Here is a 17148-nt window from a genome sequence, read left to right on the forward strand (position 1 = left end):
CAACAGCAAAACACAGTTAAGAAATATGTATTTCACTTTATCATAAAGCAGTGCTCCAAACTTTCCCATGACATGACACACCCTGAGGGTACAGAATTAACTCTCAAAGCACTCTTGGGACCCTAATGAGAAAGCTCTAGTGTAGAAAACCAGGGAAGCATCTTCACAGCTGAAAAGAGCCTGGTTCAGTCCCTGTGCTGCCTCTTACTAACAGCATGACTTTTGACAGGCCATTTAACTTCTTTTCCCCACAGTCTTCCTGTCTGTGAAATGGGGATAATTACGTGAGAAATCAAGGAACTAGCACATGTAAAGTGGTTAGCAGTAAGCCTGGCACAGCAGGCTCTCAACAGATGCCATTCTCAGCACAATTAACTACTCAGCTGAGCTATTCTGGCACATAGGAGCCACAAGGGGCTAGGCTGGGGAGGCGTGTGCAGCGAGGCACAGTGAAAACAGAAGACAGGGCTTCTCCGCCTTGGACCTGGAAAACGGAAAGAGATGGCTCCTATCAGGTCCCAAGTTAGGAAAACTAGGAACAAAGATAGTGATTACAAGCCTCTGTTCTGAAATGAAATTCCCCTACATCTCTGGGTGGCCATGTACTGGGAGATCATTGTCAGTAAAAGCCAGGTAACAACACCACTCCCTACCCTAAATTCCCCATGTCTCCGACAGCCAACAGGACAGAATGTATTTATGGGCAGGCTGGGTACAGAAGGCTGGCTATGAGTCCTGAACAGGGTTGGGAGGATCCGGCTGCACGCTGGCTGGCAGGACGGGGTCCCCCTCGTGCTGTTGTCTGGCGTACTGATCCAGCAGGGCAGTCAGCTGGAGGGGGTGGTGCTGAAGCAGGGAGTGGGTCCGGGCTGTGAGGAGGGTGAGCCCTCCTACCAGCTCCCCCTGTGCCAGGGCCAGGCTAGGGAGCTTGGAGTAGTTGATGAAGCCCTGCCTGCTGAGGATGGTGTCGTCAATGCAGCCACCTAGAAGAACACAGATCAGAGAGGCTCCCACACGATTTTCCTCTTCAAAGACAACGGTTCCACCCTAGGAATTTGCTCTCCACCGCCCTTTTCTACCTCCCAGCCTTCCCCCAGGTCCAGTCCCCACCTGTGTCCCACCCCACTCCCAATGTTTCAGATCAGTCCCTTCCTCTCCTTCCTAACTCTTCCATGGAAAACCCTTCCATGTATTATGTAACCTCCACCACATCAGTGTTTCCTCCTAAATTTCCTTGAAGAACCAAGGTGTGTGTGTTGATGGAGGTGGGGGCGGGGGTGGAATTTGTATTATCTGTATTATATACACAGATTCCTGCCCCACCAACAGATAACTGTGAAATCAGCATTCTCTAAAAGAAGCGCCTCCAGGGTTTCTCAGCATCAGCGGAATCCTGTCCCTCAGCACCTTTCCCATGGCCTGTTTAAGTATCTTCATCTGTGTGGGTTTCAACACCCATTACCCCCTTACTGGACTTCCCTGGTGGCTCAGTGGTAAAGAATCCACCTGCTAATGCAGGAGACCCGGGTTCAACCCCTGGGTCTGGAAGATGCCCTGGAGGCAGAAATGGCAACCCACTGCAGTATTCTTGCCCAGGAATTCCCATAGACAGGGGAGCCGGGTGGGCTATACTCCATAAGGTCAAGAAATAGTCAGACACGACTTAGTGACTAAACCAACAACAAAACACCCCCTGACTAGACTCAAGGTGTCTGAACTGCCCCTCCCCAGAGTGACACAGGCAGGCCCCATTGTGAGAAGGGGTCCCCTCCAAGCATGGCCACAGTTTTACCCACACGAGCCTTGAAGGTGACACCAGGCTGCTGGAGCACCCACTCCACTTCAGCCCCACCCCCAACTGGCTGCTTACCCAGCAGCGGCAGGAAAGGCACACTCTTCAAGATTCGCACCATCTCCTTGACCTTGGGTTCTTCACTGACCAGCAGCAAGTTGTGCCCCACGAAAAGGGGCAGCAAGTTTTGGTATTTGGAATCCTCCAGGAAGGGCTTTAGGATCTGGACCGGCAGGAGAGAAGGGCTTACTGAGGTTGAATAGGAGGAAGAGTCACCCACCTTAGTCACAGGCCATACCAGGCTGTGGGCTCAAGCTAATGAAGGCCTCCTCAACCCCTAACACAGTTCAGGCCCCGGACTAGAGAGCTGCCATGGAAGGGAGCTGGGAATGCCACTTCTTGGGAGAGACGCTGCGGCCTGACACGGGGGTGGAGCGGGTGGGGAACAAGGTGGGGAATGAAGGTCCGCTCCCTACCTGGTTGGGGAAGACCTTCATCAGGATCTTGTGCTTCCGCAGCTGGTGCCGCATGAGAAGCTTGTCCTCCGCACTCATAGCCACGTTCTGGCAGACAGCTATCATTCGGTTGTCTCGGAAAACTGCGGCTATCTCCCGACGGAGGAGCCGGATGAGGCCTGTCTCCTGAGGTCAAGAAGGGAGGACCAAGGGGACATAAGCTGCCCCTTCTAGTACTCCTTACTCCCTCAGGGATGGGTGCCAGAGCTCCCAGTGATGCCCAAGGGAAGATTAGGGCACAGGAAGGAGAACCGGGCCTCTGACTCTCAGAAACACGTTCTCTCACCCATCCTTTCATTTCCATTTGATAACTACAGGCTTCAGAGCAGTGTTTTTATTATTTAAAAATTTTATACTATCATCTTTTTATGGCATCTATTTAATACTTAATTAGCCCTCTGACACTGTATTCATGTTGAATTCTTTTACCAATTTAAATACAAGATTACTCTTTTGCGGTGCTGATTCAAAATTGAGGTATTTTCACAGAACAAGACTTCATTTTCTCAAGACAGTGTTTCTCAAAGTTGAGAACTCGGGGAATTGAGAACCACTCCACTGATCTTTCTGCCCTTTTTCAAGGACCAAATACTTTGCATTGTTCCTCTAAGAAAACCTGGAAGCTTCAAGATCAGTGGGATGTTCTCTCCTATGTGGAGAGTTTCAAGCACACATTTTTGGAGACAAGAGTGAAGGAAACCCACACCTGTCCAATCCACTGAGTCCAAGAGGCCAACCGAGAATCAAGGGCAGATTTCATTTTAAAGGATCTGAACTCTGCGATGAAAGTGGGGAAGTAACAATGTGGATGACCACGTCCTGGAGTGCAACTTCATTATGGCCACAGAGACAAGATCACTTTAATCCACCATCCCACCACAGGCAACATGCCCAGCCTCCTCCTTACCTCTTGTGGGGGTCTGGGAGGGGGCGGCAGGCATCTTGGGTTGACAACAGGTTTGGGGGCAATATACTCAGTCACGGCCATCAGCTTCTGCCGCTCAAAGTGCATCACACGACGGTGACGAGTAACAGCCTTGGAGCCATAGCGGATAATCTGGTGCGTGGGCAGCCGGCCTTGAAGAAAACAAGGGCCATGTGGTGAGATGTAGCATCTTGGAAGCCTTAGTCTGCTCCAGAGACAAAGAATCCACCCTCTGTGAACGGAGCTCACAAAGCTAGCCTTGGCATTGAATGGAACAAGGAACTGTCTGTTGGAAAGCCTGAATCCCAGACCTTTTCTTCTCTTTAATGGGTGACCGTAGCTCAGGTGTTTCATCCTGGAGGAGCCCACTCCTCCAGCTCTTCTTTATGCACAGAGATGAGGAAAAACAGGAACAAAGGAGAAAGTATTTCAAACACATTTTTAAAAGGAAAGAGTTGAATGAACTTTTTCTTAAGTGACCAAACACAGATTTTATGTTTGAGAGCCATATGGATTGTCGCTACTACTAAACTCTGCCACTGTATTGTGGAAGCAGCCATAGTCACTATGTAAACAAACAGATGTAGCTTGTTTCTAATACAACTATGGAGAAAAGACAGTGACTAGCCCTGCCATAATTTGCCAACTTTAAGCCAGTGGTTCTCAAAGTATGCACTACCACCAACTCCCAACCCAACAGCATCACCCAGGAACTTGTTAGAAATACAACTTCTCAGGCCCTGTCCTAGATCTCCTGAGTCAGTAGCTCTGAAGAGGAGCCCAGCGAACAGTGTGTTAACAAGCCCTCCAGGTGATACTGATGATGGTGAAGTCTGAGAATCACTGCTCTAAGCACTACTCCTTCCCCCAGGATTTGAAGCAGGAGGGAAAAGTTATACTGTTCTCACATCTCCCCCCAAACAAGTTTTTCTCCTCTCTACTTTTCTTTTTTACAGGCATTGCTGCAGAGCACCCCTCAGAAGACAAGGGAGACATTCTAGATACCATGGCCAAAGAAACCCCTTCATTCTCAACAAAAGGACTCAGGTTACAGCTTCCCATTTTCAGCCCTCCCCAAGCCTAGGATGGGATCTCAGGGGAAGTTTCAGTCAGAAGGTGGCTCTAATAATCAGAGAGCATGGAGATTTTGCTGAAGTGAGAGGTGTTCTTGCTAATGGCCACAAATCCTAACGGTTGAGAGCACAAGCTCTGTATCAGATGGAACCAAGTTTTTGCAGTTTTATTGAGACAGAATTGACACACATGGAGCCAATTTTCAATCTTTCTTCTGCCACTTACTGGCTGTGACCTTGACCATTCAACGAGTTTCTTCACCTGTAAAGAGGGGACGAGAATGTCTTCTTCATAGGATGCTTTACAATTTAAATGAAATACATGTACTTATCACTGTGCCTGGTCTATATAAGGTACTCAAAATCATTCATTAAACAAATATCTACAGCATGCCTACTAATATCAAGCACCATGCCACCTGCTGGCTATGCTTAATGAATACGGTTCTGCCTTGATGGAGTTAAAGTCTAATCGCCTGGAAAATCCCATGGAGGGAGGAGCCTGGAAGGCTGCAGTCCATGGGGTCGCTGAGGGTCAGACACGACTGAGCCAACTTCACTTTCACTTTTCACTTTCATGCATTGGAGAAGGAAATGGCAACCCACTCCAGTGTTCTTGCCTGGAGAATCCCAGGGACGGGGAAGCCTCGTGGGCTGCCGTCTATGGGGTCGCACAGAGTCGGACACGACTGAAGCGACTTAGCAGCAGCAGAGAAAACAAACTAATGCAAAATTACAGTTTGTGATGAGGCGAAGGGGTCAATAAACAAGGTGACAGATACAGACTTAACAGGGGAGACCTTCTTTGCAGAGGGTGGCAACGGAAGGCCTGAGATCTTCATTTCTGGAGGCAGAAAAAACTAGGTAATGGGTTAAAACCGTAAACAAGGCAGGGGGACTAGGGGATAGAGAATAGGTACTGTGGTTGTCCCCGACGCTTCTGCTGTGTTGCTATTACTACTAGAATCTGGAATCACAGGAAATTAGATCAGGCCAGCGATCTTCATAGGATGCTTTAAGGTTTAAGCGAAATAATACATGTGAAGTACTTATCACTGTGCCTGGTCTATATAAGGTACTCAAAAATCACTCATTAAATCTAGAGTCATCGGGAGCTGTATGGGATCAGAACTTTGGGGAAAGGACCAGCAGCAGAGGAGGAAGACGAGTAGAGAGCATCGGCCAGAACGCGCCGCGAAGATGTGGGCCGCTCCTTACCCGCCTGGGGTAGGAGACCCCCTCGCAACATCCCAGCCACGGCCGCAGCCATCGCCACCGGAAGAAGGACCGGGAGACAAGCGCGACGGAAAGAGGTAAGTATTGTGGGTAGTACCAGGACCGGAAGCGGAGGGAGGAACCGCCGGCTGGAGCAGCAATCCGCATGCGCCGAACCCGGCACCTGAGAGCCCGCCCTCCCCAGGGCATCGTCAGGCGTCAGGTCTCCTAGCAACGATGCCTCGAGCCGCTCTTTCCATCCGTCCGCACCGCTATCTACTTACAATCCCCTTGTAGGCGGCCTGGAAAGCCCCTATACACCCCTCAAATTCCAGATCCTCCACTTCGATTTACTTTCGTCTTCTGCCCCACCCCAACAGTTAGCTCTGAACCAACCCCTTTCCATTATCCCCCAATTCTCTGAGCTTCTCTCTCCTCATACCATCCTGGGTTCTTCCATTCCCAGGGGCTGTCCAAGCTGCTCTACTTCTCTCCGTTCCAATCGCTCCGCAAGCCAGCAACTTTTAGATCATGCCTGGAGGTGAGTAGGGAGGTGGGATGGTAGGCAGAACAGTTGGTTAACAGTAGTAGAGTCAGGCCTCCAAGAACAAGGAAATGTAACAATTGGACTCATCTTTTCACAGCTAAACTTGCCCAGAGTCCAGCGGAAGTCAATGGCGTGTGCATTACTGAAGCCCTCATCACTAGACGGAACTTGGCCTTCCCTGAGGATGAGGATCTGTCAGAGAAGATGTAAGTGCACCGGAGAAGAAAGGGGTGCTGGAACGTTGAAACACACAGAATGACCAGCCCCCTGAGCTCTACTGATTTGCCAACTTACTTTTGTCTCTCTCTTTACTCACTCTACACATTCTTTCAGTGGCAATGTCCAACTGATTCTTCCTCCTTAAAAATCATTCTATCTTTTTTTCACCATGCCCATTCAGTTGCTTTAAATAAGGGTCTAAAGTCATCACTTCTCAACAAACTCCTAATTAGTCTGTCTGCCTCCAGTCCAGGCACCCCATACTCTTGCCAAAATGTCCTTTTAAATAACAAATCTGATCAGACATTCCCTGATAGGACCTTCCTTAACTTCCTAGCACCTCCAGAATAAAATCCAAACACTTTAGCCTGGTGCCTTTTCAACCTTATTTTTTGCCACTCTCCGTAAGTGTGATTCCTCTAAGACCCCATGTTCTCACAGCTTAGCACTTACTACTCAGAGTGGTCCTGGGGTGAGTGGGCAGCATCTGCATCACCTAGGAGCTTGTTAGAAATGAAGACTCTCAGGCCCACTTACTGAATCAAAATCTGCACTTTAACAAGACTCCCTAAGGGATTCATGAGCACACTGCAGTTGAAGAAAGGCTGGAATCACACATACTATTCCTTCTGCTTGAAATGCTTTCTCATGCCCCCTCTCCTTCCACTCTAACTCCTACTTATGTGTCATCTCCCCCAGGAAGCATTCCCTGAATCCTCGGGATTCAATGTATACTCCGTGTACTCCCTTAGTCCCCTGCACAAGCTTCTGTCATCCAGTTGTCATAGATGTTTGACCAGCTTCCCTAGTAGTGATGGGCAGGGACTCTCTCATTTGTCTCTAATGGGCATTCAGTAAGTGTTGCGGGATTAACGATTGGGTGGGTGGAACAAGTGATTTTCCTTCCATGGACCACTCAGAAGGGATGTGAGGAAGGATCTCCTCTCTGTCCCAGCCCCTGCCTCCCCAACCCAAGCTGGCTGGGGAAAGTCTGCCCCCACATCTGCAGGAACCATAAGCTGCCATCACCCAGTTGCCCAGTCCAAGGAGTCTCACTCCCCTCTCACCCTTATCCCTTCCAGTGCTACTGATAGATACTGAGGTCTCCAAGTCAACCCAGGTTCCCAATCTAGACCCCACCTCATGAGTCAAGCAGGTGCCCCTGACATCTGATCAGAGTCACTGAGCCATCCATCCCTCCTTAAAACACCCTCCCCTCCATCTTCCTGCTAAGAGACCACAGAAGTGGCACTCCATCACAGCACCCGTTTTCCCAGGTTCCACACGCTTGCTGAACTGCAGACTGTTCGCCTGGACCGGGAGGGAATTACCACTATCAGGAACTTAGAGGGCCTCCAGAATCTTCACAGCCTCTATCTGCAAGGGGTAATGTCCTGCCTCCTGCCCTTCCTTCTCCCTGGGGAGGGGACTCCAGCCCCTGTGAGCCATGTCTGTTTAATCTGAAAGACGCCAACCAGGTCATCTTGCCCATTTACTGGTGTTCAGGCAGGCAGACCTTCATTGAAACAGTTCCAGATGAATCAGGAATTCTGTTGAATTGAAAGACCAGTACACCCGAAAGAGATCAGAATTCTGCTGAATTGAAAGACCAACGCACCCAAAAGAGATCCTGACCGTGCTCTTAAATCACTGTTTTTCTATCAGACACTTTTCTTGTTCTAGAAGTCCTAGATGGTGTCTGTCCTAAATCTCTCAAGTTACACAGCTCAAGTTCATTTCCTGTTTTGAAGGAAAGGACGAGGGAAGCATAAGATTCCTCTGCATCCTTCAGAACCTCGAAGGCTTTTTGGTGGGGGTGGGAGAGGGCGCGGTTAATCTCTAGGCTCCCTCAGGTTGAATACACCCAGATCCCACCCAGTTTCCCCCACAGACACTGGCCAGATCAAAGTAGTATAGGTTTGCGCTTCCCTTGGTGTGTGCAGTCCACCACCAAGGCCTTTCCGTTTCCTGGCCCCCACCTTGGTTTCCTTTCTCTGATGTCCAGGTTTTGGGGCAATCAGGGTACTTAAATCAAGTTTAGCTAGCCCCAAATTTATGTCCTCAGCCATCGACTTGGAGAAAGCAAATCATCCCAAGGCACTCACGACTTGTTCAAGGAGAGGGGTGATCATTCCCAAAGGGCCAGGTCTCCAGCCTCAACAGTAGACATGGTCTTAGGGCTTTGTCCCTTTAAAGGGACCCCACTCAACTGACCTTAGCTTGATTTCTCCACCTTGGTCTCTTCCTGCAGAACAAGATTCAGCAAATTGAGAACCTGGCCTGCGTCCCCTCCTTACGGTACACGGTGCCAGGGGCTCCGGCAGGGTTGGGGGAGGGGAGAAGAGCTAGAATGAAGGGGGGGAAACCTGGTAATACTCCAGAAAACTGGCTTAGATGTCCCCAAGCCTGGCTGCTGGTCAGCCAAGGACCCTACAAGCCTAGCTCTGCTTCCCTGATCCCAGGAGGCCCTGTGTCCCCACTCATCCAGCTGCTGAGCCAGGGGGGCCCCGGGCATCTGGGGCCCCATCCCTTCCTCCAACTGTCCTGTGATTCAGCTGTCTTTCCCCCTCCCTTCTCCTACAGCTTCCTGTCTCTGGCAGGAAACCAAATTAGGCAAGTGGAAAACCTCCGTGACCTCCCCCACCTCCAGTTTCTGGACCTTTCTGAGAACCTGATAGAAACACTCAAGCTGGGTAGGAACACCCTTGCCCTGGCTCATGGAATAGGTCCTGGGGTGCCCTCCCTCCTCTCTGCCCTCCTCCCTGTGCTTGCATCAGAAGCACATCCTCCAGGGGGCCTGGGGAGCTGTGCAAAGGGGCAGTGGCTTTGGACTGGAAGGTGGGGGTGCGAACCTCATCCCCCCCCTCTTTGCTGTGTGCAGATGAATTCCCCGAGAGCCTTCTCATCCTCAACCTGACTGGAAACAACTGCACCAACCAGGATGGCTACAGGTGAGAGGAACTGAAGGTTCCCATGTTGACCTGACCACAGGCCCATCTTCTAGCTCAAGAACACCACCCCTCCCAGTGTGGTTGCTGCGGCTTGTGTCTGCACATCCTCCCAGCTCCACACCCGGGGTGCCCTCCTAGGTAACCTCTGCTCTTTCCGCCCCGCAGGAAGCTGTTGACAGAAGCCCTGCCACTGCTCCTAGACCTGGATGGGCAGCCCGTGGCAGAGCGCTGGACCTCGGATGAGGAGGATACAGCCTTGAGTGATGAGGATGAGGAGTTCCCAGAGCTCAGAGGCCCATTCTGCTCAGAACGAGGTGACTCTGCTTTCCAGTGTGCAGCTGCCCTGGGGGTCTGGGAGACGCTAAGACAGGCGGTGGTGTCTGGGGAAGTGGTCCCAGGGCTGGAATAGTCCTTCCCAATCTGCCTTGTCTCCTCCCCTCTAGGGATGGGAGGGGAGAGTGTGCTTCTGCCGAGCCCGGGGCTCTATCTACCACCCACCATCCCACCCCTCACAGGCTTCCTCAAGGAGCTGGAGCAGGAAATGAGCAAGCACCGGGAGCTCAGGCAGCAGACAGCCCTGCTGGAGCACCAGCTGAGGGTGGAGATGCAGCCCACCCTCACAGACCTGCCCCCGCTGCCGGGGGCACCCATGGCTGGGGACAGCAGCCCTTCCATCACCCCCAGGCAAGAGAAAGAGACACCCCCGGAGCCTGCTTCCTTGCCACAGGCCTCCTCTACCACCAAGAAACTGTGCCCTCTGGCTCCCAGGGGCCAGCAAAGCACTGTGCAGGCAAGGAAGGGGGCCAGAGTGGCCGCAGCCCCCAGGGCCTCTCTGGCTGGGGCCCCCAGTACAACCAAAACTCTGACCAAAAGAATCAAGAAGTGAAATGCAGCCCACTGCTATCAGCAAAGCCCCAGGCACACGGAGGAACGAGGAGTGGGCCTCTCCTCAGCCTGAGAGCCCTGGCCTGTGGCAGCAGCCTGTCCCCAATAAAGCATCTCTAGGCCCTGCGTGTGTCTTCCGTATCACCTGGGGCATCTTGGGAAGCTGTCAGTACAAAGCACCCAGAAACCATAGCAGGAATACAGAGCCTGATTCTAAAGAACAGGATCTTTCAGGAACTGCCCAAGGGACTGGCACCCCACCTCAGGGCCCCCACCTGGCTTCTGAGCCAGCAGGAGGCGGGCACTGCCTGGTGGAGATGCCATCTCACAGTAGACACATCGCATACCACTGCTCCCCACCACCAGGGACTGCCCTTCCAAGGTTCAAGCCAAGAACCAAAAACCTGTGGTTGTAATTCTCCCCATGAGCAGCCACCTGCTATACCAGCCATGCCCCTCCATGTTCCCACACCCACATGCTGGGGGCCCCCATCTCCTCACAGGTTCCTCCACCACCTAAGTCAGAAGAATGTGTTGCCCAGCAAGGCTCCCAGAGGCCCTGCAGCCACCGCAGTGCTGCCCTTTCTCCTCTCTTGGCCCTCCCACCCCCACTGAACCTGGACACTGAACAAGAAAATAAAACACATTTATTAGGGCTAAGGCCGACCTGGCCACTCAGAACAAGACTGGGGTGGGGGATGAGGTGAGGGGATTGCTCTAGCCCTCTACCCCAGGGGTCCTGTGCCCACTGCAGCCCCCTGCACCCCAGACCAAGTCAGGAGGGGCCGGGCTCAGGCATATGCCTGGCTCTCCTTCTCCACAAAGGCCTGGAAGAGGCCGCCCAGCTCCTGGGCGGATGGAGCACACTCCCTGGTCAGTAGCCCCCGCACAGCCGCCAGGCCTTCCTGCTCCAGGTCTCGCTGCTTCTGCCGAAGCTGCTGCCCCCGAGCCTGCCCAGGAAAGGTGGCGATGACTCCCCAGGACAGGCTTCCCTCCGGATTACGGGGTAGGGGCAGATGGCTGCCGTCTCACATAAGCAGGAGAAAGGATATACACCCAACATTCTCCAGGGCTGACTTTGAAGGGAGAGACTCCTCTCCTCAGCTCTGGAGTCTCCTTCGCTCCCAGTTCCCCTCATATTTCGAGAGTCCCAGTTGGGGTGGGGGAAGTGCGTCATCCCTTCAGGGTAGCCCCTCTTCCCCGGGGTTACCTGCTCACTATCCATCAGTCCCAGGGCCACCTGGTGTCCACAGTAGAGGGGGTGCCGGCGATCCACCTGAGTCTGGAATCGAGGCAGGGTCCGAACAGGGTCCTGTGCTCCAAAAGTGGGAGACAGCACCTGGGGGGGCTGGGCTGCCCCCACCCCAAAGATGAAAGGTTTGAAGACTGACCTAGTGGGACAAGGATGGAAGATAAGGGCTCTGGTACCCTTCCGTCTCCCCTGCCTGGGGCACTCCCCTGAAGCTTCCCCACCCTCTCACCGGGATGGGTCTGGTGTGGCAGTGAGGAAGTGCACGCAGGGCTGGGCGGGGTCCCGGGGCAGCACGGACACCATGCTGGCCGTGGTGCGGAAGCCCCCAGAGTCCATACAGATGCCGCTCTCCTTGTCCCTGAGGACGCCCATCATAACCTCTGCCGTGATACCCCCTGCCAAGGAGGACCCAGTGAGGGCCCCCGGGGGGAAGAAGGGGGCCCTCCGGCCTCAGAGTAAGCCCCCGAGGCTGTGGGAGGGAAGAGAGCTGGGCCCCACGCCGTCCACTCACTGACCTTGTTGTTGCTGCAGCAGCTCCCGCCCGGCCCGGAAGCGGGCCTTGGCAGCCTCCATGCGCACAGGCTGCTGGCTCAGGGAGAAGACCTGGGCAAAGTCAAAGGTGCCCTGCCCATCCCACCAGCCCTGGGCCCGGGCGTGGGGTCGGAGCTCAGGGTGTTCTGCCGAGATGTCCGAGCCGATGCTCAGCTGGTTGGAGATGTTGTGGACTCCCTCTGCAGAGGAGATGGGGGGTCGTTCATATATTCTTGAGCCCCTGTCCTGTGCCAGGCACTCAGCTAGGCGCTGAGAACACAGTGGTGAAGAGAACAAGACAACCCTTGTGGAGGGGACAGATAAACCGATCACACAAATAAACGAGAGCCAGCAGCTGCAGGGAGCATCATCATGAAGGGACCCCGGCTTGTGTATAAGGGAGAAGCCTGGCCACCAGGAAGTCCAGGAAGGCTCCCCAGAGGAAGCTGCAGGCTGAAGCACAAAAGGACTCAACCAAGTGAAAGGGGAGGTGAGGTACCTGAGAGGGCTCATCTCCCATGTCCCTGGACGTCCCCACCATCTGAGACATTTGCACCTGGATCGGGCCTTCCTTGCCCCCACCACCATTCCCACCCCAAAAGGAGAACACTTCTGGGAGGCAGGCCCCAGCGCCAGGCCCCTCACCCTGGATCCTCTGTGCAGCCCACAGCCTCCCCGCCGTCTCCAGCACCCAGGCCTCAGTCCGGTCAGCCAGCAGGAAAGTGTTGTGGTAGCAGAATGGCGTGGGGTCCTCCCGGCAGCTGCCCCCCTGCCCGTAGAGCTCCAGCAAGCCTGTGATCACGTGCAAGGCCTCCTGGGCAGAGCTGCCCCGTTCCAAAGCCAGCCTGGCACAAAAAGTCCAGGGGACAGAAGGGCGATGGGGTATCAGTGCTGATGGCAGAGCTTCAGTGGACACAAGAGTCCCAGAGAGGTTTGGTGGTGATCCCAAGTGACAGAGAAAATCGCCACCATCTATAGGCTTGTGGTTTTCAAGCTGTGCTCTGAGGGTTCATGAAATGGACTGAAACACATTCTTGGAGGAAGACAGGCCCTGAGCCCTCCATCTCTTCTATCAGAGCTGCTCCACATTTACTGGTTTTACAAACCAAAATTCTTCATGAGATTTCACTTGAAAAAAAAATTTCCTTCTATTGAAAAAAAAGTTAAACGACCGCCTGTTTCTGGGCCAGGAAGCACCCAGAGCTGGCTACATTTGGGAGCTCCTCACCAGACTGTGGAGATGGGGCCAGAAGAGGGGAGGGGAGGGGGCAGCCTACCTGGGGAGGAAGACAAAGTGGGCAGAGAAGGGGAGGTCCTTGGGGGCAGGGAGGGTGGCCTGGGTCAGTATTCAGCCCCAGATTTCTGGTGTATTGAGGGGATGAAGGAGGGCAGGTCCGCACCTGAGTAAGTCCATTCCCAGCAGGGCTTCCCCTTCCCCGACTGGCTCCTTGGTCCACACTGCCTCATTGCCAATGCAGACACCATGCTCGTTGGCGCCCATCTCAGCCCCCCACAGCCAAGAAGGGCGGCTCAGGATCACAGCATGGGTCTTCGACACCTGTTCCACCTCAATGTAGGTGCACTGGAGATGAGGGAGAAGAAAAGAGAGATCCACTTAGAAAGGGGGAAGGTACCTATAAAGGGGTGGCGCTGTACCCATCACCCAACACAGCCCTTTGAGGAAGGTCTTATTATCCCTATTATACAGATGAGAAAACTGAGGTCGACAGCGGCGAAATAACAGGTTAGGTCCCAGTCAGTAGACTCAAAGCTCGTGTTCTTTTCACCATATCTGGTAGCTTCTCAGGTCGGGGGAACAGAGGAGGAAGGTTTTAAAAGAATACCTAGTACTGCCACACCTCCCAGCACTCTAGAAGGCCTAACCCACCTGGAGGCGGCTCCCAGGGGCGTGCGTGCCTGCCGGTACAAACACCACCTCCTGCACCTCATCTCGGGGCCGGTCAGAGTTCTTGGCAAAGATCACGGCTGGGAGAGCCGAGGCCGGGGGCACCGAGACAAAGCAGTCGCAGGAACATGGGGTGTCAGGGCTCCACGATGCCATCTGGGGAGAGATGGGGATGCGTGTGTCCCTCTTAAGCCCCCTCTCCGCCATCCTGACCGGGGAGCGGTCCTAGGGAGCACCCCTCCCAACAGGTGCCGACACTAGGGGAAGACACTACGACGGGTTTGCGACGCACAGCACCGCACGCATGGCTCGTTGCTCGGCGTGCGCGAAGGAAACGCCCACTCTCTCCAAGGGCTCCAGGTTTGGGAATCGGCAGACGGGCGCAGACCGCACGCTCCGAGGGCCCTGCTCTACTCGGGAACGTGACTCTTCAGGGCAGTCGCAGGAGCGCCTCCCTCGCTACCCAACCTCTCTCCAAGAGTCCCAAGCCCCTCTTCTTTCGGCCCTTTTCTTGCTCCCCCAACTCTTTATGCTCCTCACCCTCTCTCCGTGCAAATCCCCTGCTTAGTCCGCAGTCCTACAGCCTCCGCTTCAGGTAAGGTCTGTCCCAGGGGCGGAGGCTCCTGGAAGTGACCTGGAAGACTTTGGCCTCGGGGGCGGAGTCGAAATCGAGCGCCTGCAGTTCTTCCATTTTCCAGAAGAGCGCGCGCCAGCCCCACTTCTTGGAGCGAAGGGGCCTTCGGAGTCCTGCTTGCTGCCTGCCCTACCAAGGCTGCGACGAATCCGCTAGTTTCTCCAGTGGGTTCACTGTCGGGAGAGGGAGCCAGAGGTGGAAAGAAGCCCACGTGAAAAGGGAAGAAAGGAAAACTTGGCTGATTCGTTAGAGAATGTGGACAGCTAGGGCATCTGGAGATTAAGGAAGAACCTCAGCTACTTGTGACCAAATTTGAATTCCAAAGGCACAGTTCCAGGCTGGTGCACCCTCCTCCGCATCCCCAGCATACCCTGTTCCCCCGGCTCTTCCTCATCTCCCACCTCCCCCTCCCCAACCCCTCAGAAATAAGATCGAAAAGAAAGATCGACAGGAGTGGTCACAGGCCAGGAGGCCTGGGAATGATTTAAATGAATTCCTTAAAATTTTTAAGGCATATGTACCTGGTGGCTCAAATGGTAAAGAATCTGCCAATAATGCGAGAGACCCAGGTTCAGTCCCTGGGTGGGGAAGATCCCCTGCAGAAGGGAATGGCTACCCACTCCATTGTTCTTGCCTGGAGAATCCGTGGACAGAGAAGCCTGAAGGGCTACAGTCCATGGGACCACAACGAGTCAGACACAGCTGAGCAACTAACTCATATGCACAAAATCCATTCCGAGTCCCCAAAGGCCAATTTTGCCCCACAGTGCTCAAACTCATTGGAAGTTAGCTTTGAAAGAAAATTTGGAAATTTCTAGTCCAAAGATTTGTAACCGAAACAGCAAAGGAGAAATCTTGGCCAAGGGGGCAGATATCCACATGGAGGTGAACTCTGATCTCAAATATTCTGCTTTCCAGGTCATTTTCCTGTATAAATCATCTCCATAACCAGCATTTAAGTGAACGCATCTCACTCCCGTTTGCTTTATGGAGCCCTCTGGAATGTGGGGAGAGGAGACACTGCAGGTTATATACTTGGCCCACCCTGCCAACCAATCCATGCTGCTGCTCAGAGCTCTGGCCGCAGCATCCCAGCCTTCTGTCATTCCTGGGATGGAAATGAAGGTGGAGGTTGAGGTTTCCCCGGGGGGGCAGGCTGCGGGAGTGATGGCTGGGGAAAACCTACAAGATAAGGCTGTTGGGACATCTGAAATCTGAGACATTTTCTTTTTAAAAAAGATTATTTATTTATTTCTGTTTTGTTGTTCTGGGTCTTCGTTTCTGTGTGTGGGCTTTCTCTAGTTGCAGCGAGCGGGGGCTGCTCTCTAGTTGGGGTGCCTGGTCTTCTCATTGCGGTGGTTCCTCTTATGCGTGGTGCGGCTCTAGAGTTCAGGTGGGCTCAGTAGTTGTGGCGCAACCGCTTAGTTGCCCGGAGGCATGTGGAGTCTTCCCTGACCAGGGATCGAACTGTGTCCCCTGAATTGGCAGGTGGATTCTTAACCACTGCAAAGTCCTGAGACATTTTCTGATTGCCTCCAGATAAACAAGGTTGGTTCCCAAGAGGGTGCTGTTTCCAGGGAAATGGGTGTCACTTTCAGAAAAGGGACTGCCACTTGAACAGAAGGTTGACCTAGAAGCTAGGCTGGAGGGAGAAGAGCATTACCTGGAACTGTGCAGACCAGCATCTCATCCTGCTCCTTTTTCCTGCTATAACATAGCACCGCAGGCCTCTTTGGGCAGGTCACTTTACCTGCAAGGGCCTCAGTGTCTCCAGGAACGAAGAAGGCATTGGACTAGATCAGTGGTTCTGAATCATGGATGGGGTGAAGGAGGGATTATATTTCAACCACACAACTCCCATTGCATAGGACAATACTTTAATACTCTGCTTCTCAAAGTGTCCGAGGATTGCCAGCATCAGCATTATCTGGGAGCTTGTTAAAAATGCAGAATCTCTGGCCCCACCTCAAACCTACTGAATGGGAATCTGCATGTTAACAGGACCCCCAGGTGTAAAGTTTGCGAAGTGCTGCTCTGCTGCACCCTCAAGGGACATAATTTGGTGGGATGTTGGGGCGTGAATTGGGGTATCTGGAAAAACTCCATGGATGGTTCTAATATGCCCTCTTCCAGGTGGGAACAACTGGACTACTTGGTTCCTGAGATTCTTTTCAAACCCACACTGCTCAGATGCTGAGCAGTCAGACTCGCTAGGATTAATGGGAAGTGAAGGATGCTTCTGGTGTGATGTACAGGGTGGGGGTGGGGTCTTGAGGTTGCCACTGGACGTCCTTCCAGAAGCAAACATCAAGGCTGTGTGGTGATCAACATTGAATAGCCGCCTCGCTGGGCTGGAAAACCATTCACATCGTGCACTTCCCCAGGTGCCCGCTGGGGGGCAGGAACAGGCAGGAGGAGAGGCCTGGGGCCTTACAGCACAGCCTCCAGCTGCAATTCCCAGGCTGCTGGTTCCCTTGCCACTTTCCCGTTCCTGACTCCACTCACCCACCCTAGAGGGCTTCTACTCCCACTTCCCAGGAGAGAAGAGTGGCTCAGAGACGTTTCCCAGAGGGGTCAGACCCATGTTCTTATTTCCCAAACTTGCTCTCAGCCCCTCTAGGACTGTCCTGCCTGGGACTACAGAACTGAGGGGTCAGAGGTGGCCCCGGGCCCCATTGAGGGGGAAGGGGGCAGCCAGGCAAC

The 17148-nt window shown here is 53.4% G+C and overlaps 3 protein-coding genes across 8 annotated transcripts; 1 reads left to right on the plus strand and 2 right to left on the minus strand.

Moving 5' to 3' along the window:
- Window positions 1-16: 16 nt before the first annotated feature.
- Window positions 17-5627, minus strand: MRPL10 (mitochondrial ribosomal protein L10). Its single transcript, XM_040245568.1, has 5 exons — window positions 5524-5627; window positions 3215-3384; window positions 2269-2433; window positions 1871-2015; window positions 17-983 (listed from the first exon to the last, which is right to left on the minus strand). The coding sequence occupies exons 1-5, from the start codon at window positions 5573-5575 to the stop codon at window positions 727-729; spliced, it is 789 nt and encodes a 262-aa protein (XP_040101502.1). The 5' UTR covers window positions 5576-5627; the 3' UTR covers window positions 17-726.
- Window positions 5628-5660: 33 nt separating this feature from the next.
- LRRC46 (leucine rich repeat containing 46) lies at window positions 5661-10248 on the plus strand. Of its 5 annotated transcripts, XM_040245564.1 has the most exons (9): window positions 5674-5813; window positions 5987-6061; window positions 6165-6273; window positions 7549-7672; window positions 8538-8584; window positions 8870-8979; window positions 9168-9237; window positions 9403-9551; window positions 9681-10248. In XM_040245564.1, the coding sequence occupies exons 2-9, from the start codon at window positions 6052-6054 to the stop codon at window positions 10121-10123; spliced, it is 1062 nt and encodes a 353-aa protein (XP_040101498.1). In that variant the 5' UTR covers window positions 5674-5813; window positions 5987-6051; the 3' UTR covers window positions 10124-10248. The 5 variants fall into 5 exon arrangements, with proteins under 5 accessions (XP_040101497.1, XP_040101500.1, XP_040101499.1 ...); XM_040245563.1 differs by having other exon boundaries at window positions 5661-6061; XM_040245566.1 differs by having other exon boundaries at window positions 5661-6061; window positions 9753-10248.
- Window positions 10249-10751: 503 nt separating this feature from the next.
- Window positions 10752-14479, minus strand: SCRN2 (secernin 2). Of its 2 annotated transcripts, XM_040245562.1 has the most exons (8): window positions 14352-14479; window positions 13794-13967; window positions 13306-13487; window positions 12551-12750; window positions 11890-12105; window positions 11604-11769; window positions 11333-11513; window positions 10752-11072 (listed from the first exon to the last, which is right to left on the minus strand). In XM_040245562.1, the coding sequence occupies exons 2-8, from the start codon at window positions 13965-13967 to the stop codon at window positions 10914-10916; spliced, it is 1278 nt and encodes a 425-aa protein (XP_040101496.1). In that variant the 5' UTR covers window positions 14352-14479; the 3' UTR covers window positions 10752-10913. The 2 variants fall into 2 exon arrangements, with proteins under 2 accessions (XP_040101496.1, XP_040101495.1); XM_040245561.1 differs by having other exon boundaries at window positions 10752-11513; window positions 14352-14453.
- Window positions 14480-17148: the final 2669 nt, after the last annotated feature.

Source organism: Oryx dammah, unplaced genomic scaffold (assembly GCF_014754425.2).
Source record: "Oryx dammah isolate SB20612 unplaced genomic scaffold, SCBI_Odam_1.1 HiC_scaffold_8, whole genome shotgun sequence".
NCBI classification, from domain to species: Eukaryota; Metazoa; Chordata; class Mammalia; order Artiodactyla; family Bovidae; genus Oryx; species Oryx dammah.

What these genes read in the sequence shown, in the direction of transcription:
- SCRN2 (XM_040245561.1), bottom strand. Translation starts at nt 13,967, where the DNA reads ATGGCATCGTGGAGCCCTGACACCCCATGTTCCTGCGACTGCTTTGTC. An exon ending in CTGGGAATGGACTTACTCAG is followed by an intron (nt 12,751 to 13,305) that starts GTGCGGACCTGC and finishes TTTTTGTGCCAG; the next exon opens with GCTGGCTTTGGAACGGGGCA. An exon ending in GCCACACCAGACCCATCCCG is followed by an intron (nt 11,514 to 11,603) that starts GTGAGAGGGTGG and finishes TTGTCCCACTAG; the next exon opens with GTCAGTCTTCAAACCTTTCA.
- MRPL10 (XM_040245568.1), bottom strand. Translation starts at nt 5,575, where the DNA reads ATGGCTGCGGCCGTGGCTGGGATGTTGCGAGGGGGTCTCCTACCCCAG. An exon ending in GGGTCTCCTACCCCAGGCGG is followed by an intron (nt 3,385 to 5,523) that starts GTAAGGAGCGGC and finishes GTTTTCTTCAAG; the next exon opens with GCCGGCTGCCCACGCACCAG. An exon ending in CTCCCAGACCCCCACAAGAG is followed by an intron (nt 2,434 to 3,214) that starts GTAAGGAGGAGG and finishes TCTTGACCTCAG; the next exon opens with GAGACAGGCCTCATCCGGCT.
- LRRC46 (XM_040245563.1), top strand. An exon ending in GAGGATCTGTCAGAGAAGAT is followed by an intron (nt 6,274 to 7,548) that starts GTAAGTGCACCG and finishes ACTCCATCACAG; the next exon opens with CACCCGTTTTCCCAGGTTCC. An exon ending in CCCATTCTGCTCAGAACGAG is followed by an intron (nt 9,552 to 9,680) that starts GTGACTCTGCTT and finishes CCTCCCCTCTAG; the next exon opens with GGATGGGAGGGGAGAGTGTG.